We start from the raw sequence: 15,854 nt of genomic DNA on the forward strand, positions 1-15,854 counted from the left end.
TGGGGATCAGCTCAACTCAGCTGGACTGAGTGTTCAAGTCATCGGCAGTTGGGCCGGGTCTGGACAGTGGCCGGGCCATGTGGGTGACCCGTGTGTGCCGATGGGCTGGTGGGCTCTTGGGATTGAGCCAGGGGCGTGGGCAATCAGTCTGGGCCTTGTTTGGCCTTGTACAGGAGTGGATTGGCAGTTCCAGGGCGTGTGGTAACTGCCAGAGGCAAAAGGGTGTGATCTGGACCATTGATTAAATCAATGGCCAGGATTGAAACCGAAGGGATGCAATGGTTAAAAAGTAACCACCAAAAAGTAACCACCCCTTCTTCTATAAAAGGCAGGCAAGTCCGTGCCTTTCCAGGCACACCAGGACTTCCTTCTACACCCTGAAACACAAAGAAAACCAGAGAAAAAGAGAGAGAGAGTCGGATTGCTCCATCCAAGATCAAGAGTGGTGTGAAGGCAGCAAAGAGGCAGTTTTGTGGGCAATCACAAGGGGAGTTGAGAACGACCCTTTGATGGTGATTGATCATGGATGATCATGTCCTAGGCTTCCTCTGTGCCCTGGGAACACACTCAAATGGTCAGGAGGGAAGGGAGAAGGCCGGACTCCACTCTCAATGGCATGAACAGCCTTAAGGGCAGATGTGTGTAGAAAGGCAGTTTCATGGGCACTGAAGGGGGAAGTGATGGTCGACCCTGTGATGATGTTTGATCATGGATGATCACATCCTGGGCTTCCTCTGTGTCTTGGGAACACACGCATTTAACCAGGAGAGAAGGGAGAAGGCCAGACTCCACTCTTACAGGCCAAGACAGCCTTGAAGGTAGATGCAGTGTAGAAAGTGGTTTCATGGAAGTTCCATGGAATGACTGATGGGTGCGACCCATGAATGGAACTTATCAATACTGGAAGTATATGATAAGGATTGATAGAGGCGTGCACTGGAGGAGCATGGCCGAACATAATAAGGAGTGACACATGATCTAATCAGATCATGTATAAGGTAACCGGTTTTATGATTACCTTTTGAATTCCAATTCTGTTGACTGAGGAATTGATCATGGCCAAGTATGGCACGTCCTTGAGGAATATATATATTATGAATGATTATGGTGTAGTCTGTTGGATCAGACTTGATGACACTAAACCATGGCCTTGGCCGGTTAGGAGAAATCCTCCATGGTCTTGGTTTGGAAGGTATTATCAGATCTCATAGTTCCTGAAGGACTTCAGGGGATCTGATGATTGATTCTTCTTAGTGGGTATTTATAATGAATTATCATGTTTTTTATTGGGTTTTATCGAATTGATTTAGAGATGGTCAGTGTGGCCGGTTTGGCTGTTCGTGGCCGAGATCTCTAGGATCGAGGCCGGTTCTGCAAATTCTGATTATGGCATTCTCTTAGTTGGGAATTATCATGAATTTACATGAATTTTATTTAGTTTTTGGATCACATTTGAAATCGGCCAGATTTGGGTTTAATGAGAAAATGATCGATTAGTTATGGAACCAGCCATGCAATGATAGATCCTTGTGTTAGGTTATCGGATCATATGCTTGTGTATTGTGAAATGTTTGTCACTTATGATTATTGATCATAAGGAATGTTAGTTATCAACCTTGGGTTGGTAAACTATGTGCAAAGCATTGGCTATGTTTTTGGAGCAGGTTTGCTTGCGGTCGAAATTGCACCTGAGGGCATATTGGGGTCAGATCCTTGTGTTAGGATATCTGATCATATGTTTGTGTGCTGGAACATATTGTCACTTATGATATTGATCATAAGGAATTGCTGGTTATCAACCTTGGTGTTGGTAAGGCAGGCCGTGTGTGATCTGATCATGGGCAAGGATAGACGACCTGATCCTTGGATGATGGATCAAGGTGTCTGATCTGATTGATCGAAGGATGCACCGGTGGTAAGAGCGACACTAATCAGGTTCAGTGGGACATAGTTCCATGACTGATTAGGAAGTATGAAGACTCATCAGTTCTGAGTCATGTGGGGTGGTTGGTTGATTGACTCAGGATCTGATGGGCATTGTTAGTCCATGAGCTGGACTTGGTATCATAAGTTGATATGGCAAAAAGGATGTGGGACAGTGCATGAGCCGGTAAGGGCCAGATGCATGTCCTTAGCTGTTTGAAGACTTCTCAAGGGTTACTTATGTCTGTGGGGATGGTTGGCTGAATGACTAAGTACCCAAGGGAAGAGTTTATGCAGGTATAAGGGAGTTGGACGAGTGGACGGGGAGCTGGGCAAGGCTACCTCGCAGCTCGATCAGCTGGTTTATGAGTTCATTCAGCTAGTGTAGCTGGGCCGATGAGCTAACAAGCTCCGTGGATGTGGCAAAGGTATGATATGTCAATGTTGCATAGATCTAGATAGAATGGCTTAGGGGAACGGAACCTCTGATTGTATGACTTGGTCTAGGTTCAGGATTGACCTTGGAGCTAGCTGGCAGTTGCGTTTACTGACCAGTAGTTGAGGTGATCTGACCAGACAAGTGTTAGATTGGTTTTAGACCAATGGTTAAGTAGATACTATTTCGCTGTGCATAAGTTGAAATGATCTAAGCTAGGGAATGACTAAGGTAGTCTTGAGCTAAGATCTGAGTTAGCCCTCGCCTATGGGCGATGTTTTAATTAAAGGGCAAAAATTTTTAGAGGTTCGGTCCTGGTATGGACTGAGCAACGTGAGGCATCGACCGCGGCCTAGTAGGCCGGGATCGGGTCTTACACATCATCTCCACCTAGACAGGAATACTGGTAGAGAAAGTATTGTATGATAAATTTAGTTGTCTTCCCAATATTGCGTAGAGCCTTCACACGAGTTATTGGCCAAGACAGCTGTTAAAGCTATTATATGGGTGATCCAACGTGCATGTGTTGGGCTCAAGAATCCGAACCGCCCAATCACAAGTTTCAAAAGTGTTGTATGTACTTTATATTGTGTGTAGTGATTCTTTCATGCTGCTTGATCCTACATCTAAAACATCACATTGTGTTGTGTTTCAATGCAAATAGATTTGTAAACTATGCATTTTTAAAATGTACTTATCATTTATCATAACTTTTTTTGGTGACAAAAGTGTTTCACCATAATGGATTTACATAATTCAGATTAGGTTGGCTAAGTAAACAACTATATGAAACTAATACCTTCAAAAGTTAAAAAAAAGCGATATTAATACAGCACAAACATTGGTAAATGTTCTTTTTTTCCTTTCTCTAAAACTGTTCAATGTCATTTAAGGAATAAGGTTTGACTTACAAACTATTTTTTGAAAACACACAAGTAAGGCATATCCCACCCGTAGGGCGGGCCAACCCTAGTATAATATAAATAAACCAATTACAATTAACAATATCTTATAAAATATCTCTGAATCAATTTTTCTAACCCTAGTTTATTTAGTCTCTTGTTATCTCTGCATCTCTCTCTCTGTGAACGACAAAGAAAACTTCTCTCTCAGTGGGGCAACGAAGACACTGACAAAAATCTCTTCTTTTCCAACGTAAATCACTTCCACTCCGTCATAAATCGGGTTTTCTACATCGTAAGCCTCTTCTTCTCCGGCATAACATCTTCTTATCATGTCTAAATTGAAAGGAACATCGATTCTTTCCTTCCTATTTCGTTTTTCATACTTTGAGATCTCATGTTTAATAATATCATTGTTTTGCCTACTTGTTAAAAGCTTAGAAACTTACCGGATATATGTTCGTCGAAATTTTGTTTTCATTCTTCTTTACATGTTCTTAAATTGTGGTTAATTTCTTTGAAAAGCAAATAGATTAGTTTTTGTTATATGTTTGTATTTTTTTGTTATCATACAAGTTTGTCAATCAATTTTGTGAAGAGATTGGGTTATTTTGGGGTTTGTGTCTTGTTTGTTTTAATGTGTTTTCGAACTGCTTTTTATCAATAAAATGAAATATTTACTCATAGACAATTAAAATTTTAATAACAGTATTATATTATGTTTTAACACAATGTTTTTAGAAAATTGTAATTCAAATCATCAGTAAACTTATCAAATAGGCTTTCATGAAACAAACTTTAAAAAAATTATAATCTACAAGATTTTTTCAAATAAAGTTACACACAGTAAACCAAAATACATGATGATTCTTCATAAGCTTTTAATCTAATGATCCATTCTTATAAAACTTTATTAAAGCAATCAACATAACATACAATATTAAAAATGATCTCACATGAGTTCCATTAAAAAAAGATAGTTGATGAACAATTCTAATAAAATATACGAAAACATAAAATCTATGTATGCTCCAAACAAATTAGTTAAAAATTTTAATATTTTTTATATATTGACATTAAAATATAATCCCCAGCAACAACAAAAAAGAAAGAGAATATTTATTCTACATTCGTCAATTAAGAATATATTATCTAAGAATATTAATCAAAAACTGAAAAAAAAAAATTTTGACAAACTTTTAACAATTAGAAAAAAGTACATCTGAATTAATAAAACATAATAGTCTCGGCATAATATATAACTAGATACTAATCCGCGCTGTGCGCGGATATTTTTGACAAATCTTCCTAATTGTTATTGAGATTAGAAAATATAATCTTTAGAAATCATGATTTTTGGGACTATATTTTTTTCTATATATATTTTGTTTATAATATAAGACGTGGATACAATATACTATTATTTTGTTTTTGACGTTTATATAATATATTGGATGTTTGTTTGTTAAAACCCAAAATTTAAACAAATATGGCCTGGATCAAAAATAATTGATAGACGTTAAGACCCATTAATTTTCAAAGTAACAATACTTTTCGTCTATGAAATTGACCCATTAATTAAAAACATTATAGTTTGATCAAAATAAAATTAAAGATTTTTTTTTCCGGCAAGGTCAACTATTTGTAAGTTGTAACGTGTAACCTCGAAAGTTTAAAAACTTTATTTTCTTTGTCTTCTCTTTCGGTGGTTCTGGAGTAAATCGTTCTCCTTGATAAACATAAAAAAAAATCGTTTGAGTCTAAATCAAATTGTTCACTCTATCACCAAAGTCAATCGATCTAAGTACTTTAAGGTTAGACTCTTTATTTTTGTTTGTAAACCTTCTTTGTAAACGATTACAAATTTTTACCAACAATTAGATTCGATATTTTTCTCATGTTGATAGATCTCTCACCTATACTTCTAGATCGACCATCATTATCATCTTTGAAGACATGATTTTTTCTGGTTCGACCATCACCAACGGCTGGTCAGACATTTTGACCGAAAGTCATACTTTGGAGTCTTTGAAAATAGATAACTGTGACAGAAATAATTTATACACTCCACGTTTTATCTGTTTGTACCGGAAAAGATTTTAAATTTCTTATACTTAAGCTAATTGACCTTTTTTTAAATCTGTTTCGGCCAGCTTCATACAAATCTCTTTGAGAGATTGTTGTGTCATATATGGATATCTCGAAGAAACAGAGAAAAAAGAGAATTTCAGATACCAAAGGTTAGTAGTTAGTACGAACTTATCTGTACGAACTTATCAAACACACATACAATTTTATCTGCGAGTATGAACTCAAAAGAGTCTCCACCCGAATAATTTGAGTTTTGTGTCCATGAATGAAGAACTTTGACTTCAACCTTCCAAATAATTTTAAATGGCTTGACATTGTTCAAACGGCTTGACATTGTTCAAATGGCTTGACATTGTTCAAGCCAGTGATTTCATTGGATGTAACCATAGCCATATCAGTCTCTCTTTGCTTTTTTTGTGAGGTGTAGAGAAATGTTTAGGTGACGGAAGATTATTTATAGTGATTTGGTACTAAATGTTAGGTATAATGAGGATCGAAAGATATATTCCGATTTCCATAATCTATTGACTTGTTAGCTATATTTGATTTGCATATTTTTTAGGAACCGTTATATGAAGTTAAGATATGAAATCTAATGAATGTAGATGGGAAGCTGATTAATAGGGAGCTTGTTGGTTTGATCAAAAAAAAGGGAGCTTGTTGGTAAGGAAGAAAATCGTATAAAAATATATTCAGTTTTCAAATATAAAAGAATAAGGAAAATATAGTAACCGAGTTAAGTTTTTTAAATAGATATAATTAGATATACATATACATATACAACTATTTATTTAAAAGCTAATATATAAATGAACATATTAATATCTCTACATATACGTGTATGATTTCTACGTTTAGGTATGATAATCAAAAGACAAAACTTATCTAATCTATAATGGTGAAACGGTTCTAATCTCCATATTATAAAAGCTTATATGCTTGACAATATTGTGTTCATAATGGGAGGACAATATTGTGTTCATAATTGCAGGTTTCTGAAAGTTTATAATATAATAAAGTGATTTCAGATCGTATGCCATATTACAGATACAAATGTACGATAGATATAAGTCCTGTTCGTTTGGTTGCCGCAGGTTTCGGCGTCAGCGGCAGCGTCAATGAGGACAGTTGTTGTTCGTTTTGCAGACGCTGATGCTGCCGCTGCCGCTGCCGCATACTATATCGCGACCGCAGATTTTATCGGCGTCAGCCGCAGGACACGGCGTTCGGACGCGGCGTCAGACGCAGTTTCCTGCGTCAACGAAACGAACAAGAGTTGACGCAGAATGTTGACGCTGCCGCTGCCGCCGGTACCTGCGGCAACCAAACGAACAGCCCTATCATGAAAAAGTGTATCAAATGTTTGGTTGTTTAGTAAGATTGAGATAGACAATATATGAATTAATTTGAATGTGTTATGTTGCAGTTAATGATCTGAACAGAAGCAAACACAGAAGAATTTGTTATGTTACATCTTACGTACAGACTTTTCTTGGACAGCAAGATAGTCTAGACACCAGGTTTGCTTCACTTATGTACGTAAGATGTAATCTATAGATAAGAGTTCTGTACTGTATATTAATTTTAATATACAACCAACGGTTCATTAATAATTTAATTTAGACTTACAACACCGGTTTTGTTCTATAACCCGGTGTTGGTCTGATTTAAAAATATTTTGGTTAAATCATTAAGTAGCGTGTATGTAATATTATTGTAACACTCTAGAAAAGGTCCAAAAGTTAATGACAACTTTCAATGATAGATAAAAAATGGGATTCTATTTTAATAAATTAGATGTAACTAGATCAAGTTGAATATGTATCTACTATTCTAGATCAAGTAGAATATATTTTATATTACTGAATAAAATATTACTTAATGTTTAGTTTAAAATTAGGAAAATTATCTTAAATAACTCTTTTTAAGTTTTTGTCACAAAAATGGCACTCAAGAAAGAAAATGACCAAAATAACCCATTTTTAGTTTGAAATTTTTAATTTTTATTTTTAATTTTTAAAATTTGAAACCCTATCTCTAAAATCTCACCACCCCTTAACTCTAAACCTAAATCTAAATTAATTAATAAAATTTATTTTGGTCATTTTCTTCATTGAAGGCTATTTTTGTGACAAAAACTTTAAAAATGATATCCTAAGAAATTTTTCTTAAAATTTTATATATATATATATATATATATTTCCCCTTTCTTATATCTAACAAAAATATTTAATATTATTTAAATTTTATCAAAATATTTATTATGATTAAGATCTAAATCTAGATATTATACTATTCGATATGCATTTAAGAGAACTAACAATAGTATTTAAAATATATATGCACACAATAAAAATATAATAATTATATTTTCATTGTAAAATTTGGTAAATACAAAGCAAAGTTGGACATTATGCATATGAATTAATTTTTTATGTCATTCAAATAAAAAAAATATATTGAATTATATTTATGATAGCTCAAAGCTAATGTTACATGTTATCAATGTTATCAATTGGAGGAAATAAAGATGAGAGGTTGATTAGAGTATGCCGCTGCTGCAGACGTTGTTAGTCTCTCATCAGTTAACATTTTAAAATAGACAATAGAGAACAAACCCACCGGTTCTGCGCGATCCTCCACGTATCTAAACCTCTTCCACTCATCCTCCACGTGTCCATTTCTTTCCTCTCTTTTATCTTCCCTCGACGCTCAAAACTGTTCACTTGCCACATTTTCCCGAGCAAAAGAAAACCAAAACGCATCTTGTCTTCTCAGAAAGGACCTTACGCAAACCCCGAAACCATGTCTGGAGGTGTCGGTCCGACTTATAACGACATAGCCTTGCCAAAAGACGAATACCATCACGCTGTCGGAAAAACCACCGGATTCTTTTCGTTCCGGCAACTAAACGTCCTTGCAATAATCCTCGTCCTCTCCGCAAGCGGTCTCGTCACAATAATAGATTTTCTATTCGCACTCCTCACCTTCATCTACTTCTTCTTCATCGCCAAAGTAGTCTTCCCTCCACACGAGAATCCGAACCGAGACGCGCCTCTCACAAGCTCCACCAACAAGTTTTTCCGTTTCTATGTAGCTTGCGCGGGGATCGTCGGGCTCTTACTTCCCATCTGCTACATCTTCGAAGGACTCCTAGAGGACGATAAACGCGGTGTGAGCGCAGCTGCTCCGCACGTGTTCCTTCTGGCGAGTCAGGTTTTCATGGAGGGATTAGCGGCCACGTTTGGCTTCTCTTCTCCGGCTCGGATCCTCGTACCGATCGTTTACAACGCTAGGAGGGTCCTTACTCTCGTGGAGTGGATTATGGACGAGTTCTCAAGGGAATCTCCGGCGTCTGCCACGGGGGTGGGGACGGTTTCGGAGCGGCGTATGTTTGCCGGGAAAGTTTTGTCGGCGGTGAACTTAGGGGTTTGGTCGTTTAATCTCTTTGGTGTTCTGATCCCGGTTTATCTACCGAGAGCTTTCAAAAGGTATTACGGCTCCAGCAAGGAGAATTGAGTCTGGTTAAAAGACCAATTCCAGCTTTTGTTGTTTAATTAGTCCGGTTCGGTTGTAGGATTAACCGTGATCTAAAAGTGAACTCAAGGGTTTTGTTGTTCAATCTCTTTGGTTATGTGATACCGGTTTATCTCCTGGTAGCTTTAGAATAATGTATTAGCCGGTTTAATCACCCAGCTTTTGTTATCTTTCCTCTTTTACAATCTTTTATGAATTCAGTTTCAGTGATTCTTGTTTTTGTCAGAGTTCTTTTTATAGAGCAATCACCATCTCAGTTCAAAATACTTCCGTAGGGATACTAACATAAAAGAAACGAAATATAATTTTTATTTCACAACGATCGATATATCAATGTAACGAGATGAAATAATATTCCAAGGTTCCTAATTACATCAGTACAGAGGTTGTTCTTACAACAATTGCAAAACCAAAGCTAACTAGCTTACTTATTCACTTATTCAGTGTATAATATAAGTTGTCAGAACCCACTCTCTTACCTTTGTCTTCACCATCTCACTGAGCCATGTTCAATGGTTTTGTTTTGTTATATAGGTTCTTTTATATATATAGTCTTTGGTAATGTAAAAGAAGCTACTTTTGTTAGCCGACTTAAGATCGTAACCCCGGGAAGAAACTCCAGCTGTTTCCTGCGACTTTCTCACTATTCTCTTCCTTCGTGTTATCAAATTTGAATTCTTTGCTAGATCCAACCGACGAGGAACTGAGCTGATGAATCCTCTGCTGCTCGGTCAATCTATCTATATCTGACAATCTCTCTATGCTTCTTCTCTCATCTATCTCAATCCGGTCATTGTTGTTCATTCTGTCATGTGATCTGTTCAGCTTGCTAGCAAGACAACGTGCAACGTCCTCACCTGTTAACTCAAACGAGACTCTGTGATCCGCTACAATGACTTCAGACCCGTGATCCGAATTAGCCAGAGACTCGACCTCAGAGATCTGTGGCCATGCAGTGTTGTTTCCAGAAACCATCCCAGGACCATTTGGTGTCAATGCGCCTGAACCCATCCCTGAACCGTGGCCAACAGGAGTGATTGATCCAGAACCAAACCTGGATCCCCATTTACGAGCAGTGAAATGCTCAAAACCAAGGAACTTTGGAGGCTCACCGATACGAAACTCAACCATGGGCGATTTACCGGGGTAAGGAGAAGATGTACCGGAGTTTGAAACCACTGAGCCAGGGGAGATTAAGTTACCGCCACCAGGACTCCCCGGACACACTTGGTTAGACCGAAACTCGTAATGTGAAGACGAGAACTTTTGATTCGTCCCGCTGCTATCCCTCCGAGTAAGCTCCAAGGAAGATGTAAGCAACTGAGCAAAGGGAACTTCAGGGGAAGAAGGCGTGGTTATATGGAGTGATGATTCCGGAGGTGGAGTGAATGAGGCAGTGGATGGTTCGGTTATCAATGCGGAGAAGACCGGAGGAGTGACGGGTTGAGTTTCGTTAGCATATGGTCCAGCAGAGAAGACGGACTGAGGTTCCTTAGGGGAGAATGTATTGCTTGTAAGAGAGAGTGGACCAACAGGGGTATGAGAGACAGATGAGGAATCAGACTGAAGAAACGAAGCTGGAGATGACGGAGGTGCTATCGAAGTGGTTGAGTTTTGGATTGAAATCGCCGGAGCTCCAGATGCAATGGGTTCAGGTACTAGGACGGCGTTACCAATCCGTGTGTTGTTCTTTTGAGATCCAAAACAGGAGTTTAAGCTCCAGCAGTTTCCCCACCTTCTCTTCTGTAAAAGTCAAACACCAAGAAATTAGATTCCCCCTACTGTTTCACCAAAGTAGTTTGAAATAAAGAGAGAACATAACTATTATGAACATGACTTTACAAAGTACATCTCTTTATTATTGACCTTTGTAATCATGAACTGAATGCTATTATGACCTTGTAAAGCCAATCAGATTGAAAAAGGCCAATAATTTACCTTTATCAAGCAACCAAACAAGTGTCTTTTTTTTTTTTTACCTTTACGAGGATATAAAGTAGTAAAAGATCATCATCAAAGTCGTGACACCAAGAATATAAAAAGGTAAATCACGCAAACTGAATCTTACCCGCTCTGATCTACAATCATGATCTTAGTCTGTGCAAATCATTTTCAATCAAAAAGCTACAGATCTCGGAATCACGATCTGAGAGTTTCGGACAACACTAGTGATCTGTATTAGACACATTTCGAACTCAGAAAATCAATAAAAGAAGAAGAATACCTGAACAGACGAGGGCTGAACACGAGACTCGGCGGTGACGATGGCGGTAGCGGCTGCGTTCACAGTCTCAACGCTGTTTCTCATCTTCGACTCAGATTCACCCACAATCACATTAAGATTTACTCTACTCACACACCGCTGCTACTCTACTTGGATCTCGAAAGAAAAATTAAACTAGAAAGGGAAAAAAAAAGAAAAAAAGGTAAATCAAAAGCAAAGTGTTTGTGTATAATGAATGATATGAGATTTGGGAGTCGCTCTCTCATCTCTCCCGAAAGGGTCCCACTCTTTCTCTCCCGTCGTTATCTTGTCCAGCTTTCATTCAATTTTCCACATGCTCTTGCCACGTCATCAGTATACACAGTTCCATCCCACGCGCTTTCCTTTTTCCCTTTCTTATTTTTATGTAAAAATGATTTATCATTTTTCCATCATTGTGCACAATCTCGATAAATACTTTTTATTAATTTATAAAAAATTCAATTTAATATATTCAAAAATTCAATTTAATTATTTATATTTATAATTAAATAATTTTTCAAAAAATTCTTTTTGTTTTAAAGTAAATATTTGGAGTTATAAAAACATATATACAATGGAATGTAAATATGTTTTAGATATAATCTGATATATAATACTAAAATATTTTTAAATTTCAAAAATTAATGTAAATAAAAGAAAAAAATTTAATTTAATTAAATTTATATAAAGTTTGAATATATTAATCACTAGTTTATATTTTAATAATGTATAAAAAAAATAAAATTATTTTATTTATTTATTGAACTGTTTCATATTTTAACTCAGTCCAATTTAACCAATAAATGTATTAATTTATCAAAAATTAATTTGCAGAATTTGTATTGTTGAGTTTTGGTTACAAGTAACTATTGGTCCATTTTCGTTTTTTAATAACTTGCAATTACTAACAAATTGCCGCTAGTAAATCTTAATTATTGACAACAACGACAACATAATTTAGTTGTATTTGTTCAATTAGAAATAAAATGTAAGTATATTTCTAGAACTTTAATAACGTTGTCTAGTGGCTATTTTTAGTTTCTTTATTAGTTAAATTCTTAATGTAAACCTTTCATATGGATGAATATACAGTAAAAAAAGAAGAAAATATTACTGTGCCAAGAGTTGACCAAGCCTTATGAACTGCATATGCCATTTGGGATGGGGACCGATTATAGCCGATCATCATTGGAACTCCCATGTGACTCATCTAAATTTGTGTTTCTTATTCTTCATTTTAACGTCTGTTGCATTATTTCACGCGGAGAAAAAAATAATTTTGAATTGCAGTTTTCTTGTCAACTGTTTCTAAACTTTACTTTTTAGTTCACAGTATATTAGTGTTTTTATGGTCTGATGAACTTTTGTTTATAGTCAATGGAAAAATAACTTAGATATATGAAAGAGAAAGGCCGGATAAAAAAATAAAAAATAAATAACCGCACGTGCGCACACCATTTTGTGTGTGAAACTCTTTTTATATTAATAGATTTTAGGGAAAATTGTTTTTTTAGAGAAAAAAATGATAACTATGTCATTTTAAACTAATATCTATTTTGTGTTATTTTTTTCTATAATACTTTTTAATATTTTTGAAAATAAATTTAATAAATAGTTTTACAAACAAAAAAATTAGAAAAATAGTAACTATTGATAAAATACCTATATGAACTTAGTGGTATTTTTCAGTTCTAAAAATATTTAAATCATAATTTTTAGATTTTTTTCTAAATAAAATTGAAATGACATTCTACGAAGTAGAAAACAAAATCCACTTTTTTCATTGAATCTACAATGTTTAGAATACATGATCTACGTAAATAAGAGTATTCTAAAAATATTTATAATACACATTCCGCGCTTAACCTACCGATCTAAAATCTTTAGAAATCAAAATCTACACTTTAATATAAATCTAAAACACGTAGAAATCGACATCTACAGATTTACTGTAAATCTAAAACATGTAGAAATCAAAATCTACACATTACTATAATTCTAAAAACCTGTAGAAATCGGTTTCTACAAATTAGTTGTATTCTACGGATAAGAAATCGTTTCCTAAAAATATGGAAACAAAATATTTGGGAATATTCACTTTCATATTTTGAAAAAAACCAATTTAAAAAAAAAACAAAACAAAAACGAAAAAAAACGTGGTAACCTTCTTCTCACGCCGTCTTCTATATTCCATTGATTGTTCACAAAATTTCACATTATTTCTACCAAATAAACGTGAAATTGAGTGAGTTAGGGTTTATGAACTTGAGACTTTGATTTTCTCCCCCTTTGTTCGTGAAGGAGATGAGAAATTATGGGTTTCATCTCAAAAAAATCGAGTTTAAAGAGTTGAAATCGTGTTTGGTCAGATCAAATAAAGTGTGAATCAAACCGGATATAACCGAAGAAAACCAGGAAATCGATTTGGAATACTTACCTGGGCAAGAGATCGATCGGTCTATAATTCGAGATCGGTCGATCTGTATGAAATCTACCTTTGCCGATCGAGTGAAATGGACCAGGTCGATCAGTATATGCTCCGCGTTTTTTTGTTCTGCATAATGATCAAGATCGATCGATCCGTTCGACCTTGTAATTTCGGATCGATCGATCCCGCTAGATCGAATCCATTATTTATTATATTTAAAAATTACAATTTTAAGGGCATTATGGCCTTTTTGAAAATAATTAGCCTAATGAGACATAAAATATATAAAATTAGTCTAAATGGACATAGTTATCATTTTTTTGCTCTAAAAAAACAATTTTCCCTAGATTTTAATAATACCAGGACGAAAGATTTATTTTGTCCGCGCCAATGGCTTTTGTAGTACCGGCGCTAGAATTCGTTTAATAGTTTTTTTTTTGTTATTTTATTACTACTAGATATTTTCCGCGCTATCGCGGGGATTGACTTGTTTTTAATGCATATCTATACTATTATTTATGAATTGATTTGGCTTATTTGTCATATTCTCCATGATTTTAGTTAATTTGCTTACTTGTCATATTTTCCATGATTTTAGGATAAATCAATAGTTTAATTAATATATATTTTTTTTTTGATATCTATATATTTATCATGATATTTAAAATCATGATAAACATGAACCTATTTTACCGATATATATAATAATATTTTAAAAAAACTATATTTTAATATATAATAAACATGACATTTAGGAAATTTAATTAATAAATAGATATTAATAATATATACCGATAATATCATCATTATTTTTCTGGGCTTTTTGCAAAAGTGACTCAAAACTTGGAGTCAAACAAAAAACTAACCTTTTCTTTTGACTCCTTTTTTTTTGAGATTTTAACCCCACACCTGCAGTTTATCTACGAAAATGCCATTAACATTTTTTTTTTTTTTTCGAAAATGGCTTCTTTACTGTCTCAACCTCATCTTCTTCAAGTATTTACAATATTGCCACTGCAATGAATAGTGGCAACAACCTTGTACGAACTGTTTGGAGCTTTTAATGCCCTTTAATGCACGTAAATCTCTTTACACTCTCTCTGTTTCAATTGTTATGAACTAAAAACAACATTTCTTTCACTTTCTCTCTATATTCATCCAAAAAACTCAAGCTTTTGATTCAAAATATGGGCTATGGTTGACAGAGCCATATTTCTTTCGTTTTGACTTACGGTTGCTTTCGTTTGAGGTTCTGGGTGGTTGGAGAAGACCCTGTGTGCAAACGAAGTCATCTCACCTAGTTTAAGGTACGAATTTGAATTTTTTTTCAAGATCTGTTCGCGTAGAAGACTTACTAGTAAGTCATCTGTATGTAGAAGACTTACTGATGAGTCTTCTGGTCAAACGGACGACTTAAATTAAGTCGTCCAGCTTTGTTTGTTAAAAAAAAACACTCCAGACGACTTATATATACGTCGTCTACGAGAAACGGGCTAGTTTTGCATTTGACCGAATCGTGTCAGATCTTTGACTATTTCTGGACGACTTATAATTCAGTCGTCTCTGGGAAAGTTAAAATTTCAATATTTTATGAAAACTTGACGACTTACGTGTAAGTCGTCCTAGGTTAGTTTTGTAATTGAAAAATAAAACTTCATAATTTAACTTTAACCAGACGACTTAATATAAAGTCGTCCCTCCAGAAGACTTAATTTAAAGTCGTCCGGGGAAAGCAAAGTCGTCCAGAATTTTTCCCAATTTTCTGGTCAAACCTTGCTTATCCCGGACGACCTTAAATTAAGTCGTTTAGCTGGACGACTTTCATCTAAGTCGTCTGGAGAAAGTTAAATTTCAAGTTTTATTTTTCAATTACAAAACTAACCTAGGACGACTTACACGTAAGTCGTCAAGTTTTCATAAAATATTGAAATTTTAACTTTCCCAGAGACGACTGAATTATAAGTCGTCCAGAAATAGTCAAAGATCTGACACGATTCGGTCAAATGCAAAACTAGCCCGTTTCTCGTAGACGACTTATATATAAGTCGTCTGAAGTTTTTTTTTTAACAAACAAAGCCGGACGACTTAGAATTAAGTCGTCCCTTTTAATTTTCAATTGCAAAAGTGACCTCTTTAGACGACTTACCTTTAAGTCTTCTGGACGACTTAATGCTAAGTCGTCTGCGGCAATGTTTATTGAACTTCTTCATTTTCTCTATGTTTACTAATGTGTTTTATTTTGAATATTTGCAGATGATTTTTCAGTTACATGCAGTGTATGGAGAATGGTTG

General features: G+C 35.2%; 2 protein-coding genes across 2 annotated transcripts; one reads left to right on the top strand and one right to left on the bottom strand.

Annotated features, from left to right (window-relative positions):
• Nucleotides 1–7,777: 7,777 nt before the first annotated feature.
• LOC106392080 lies at nucleotides 7,778–9,099 on the top strand. The gene has a single exon (XM_013832855.3). It carries the CDS (start codon nucleotides 8,158–8,160, stop codon nucleotides 8,869–8,871), a length of 714 nt encoding a protein of 237 aa, XP_013688309.1. The 5' UTR covers nucleotides 7,778–8,157; the 3' UTR covers nucleotides 8,872–9,099.
• Nucleotides 9,100–9,180: 81 nt separating this feature from the next.
• LOC106392079 lies at nucleotides 9,181–11,396 on the bottom strand. The gene is made up of 2 exons (XM_013832854.3): nucleotides 11,114–11,396; nucleotides 9,181–10,632 (listed from the first exon to the last, which is right to left on the bottom strand). The coding sequence occupies exons 1-2, from the start codon at nucleotides 11,195–11,197 to the stop codon at nucleotides 9,481–9,483; spliced, it is 1,236 nt and encodes a 411-aa protein (XP_013688308.1). The 5' UTR covers nucleotides 11,198–11,396; the 3' UTR covers nucleotides 9,181–9,480.
• Between the last annotated feature and the right edge of the window lie 4,458 nt (nucleotides 11,397–15,854).

The sequence above is a fragment of the Brassica napus genome, chromosome C9, assembly GCF_020379485.1.
Source record: "Brassica napus cultivar Da-Ae chromosome C9, Da-Ae, whole genome shotgun sequence".
Lineage (NCBI taxonomy): Eukaryota > Viridiplantae > Streptophyta > Magnoliopsida > Brassicales > Brassicaceae > Brassica > Brassica napus.

Bases quoted from the DNA above. Each gene is read 5' to 3' on its own strand.
- LOC106392080 (XM_013832855.3), top strand. From the start codon at position 8,158: ATGTCTGGAGGTGTCGGTCCGACTTATAACGACATAGCCTTGCCAAAA.
- LOC106392079 (XM_013832854.3), bottom strand. From the start codon at position 11,197: ATGAGAAACAGCGTTGAGACTGTGAACGCAGCCGCTACCGCCATCGTC. The intron at 10,633-11,113 runs GTATTCTTCTTC...TGACTTTTACAG, and splicing joins TTCAGCCCTCGTCTGTTCAG to AAGAGAAGGTGGGGAAACTG.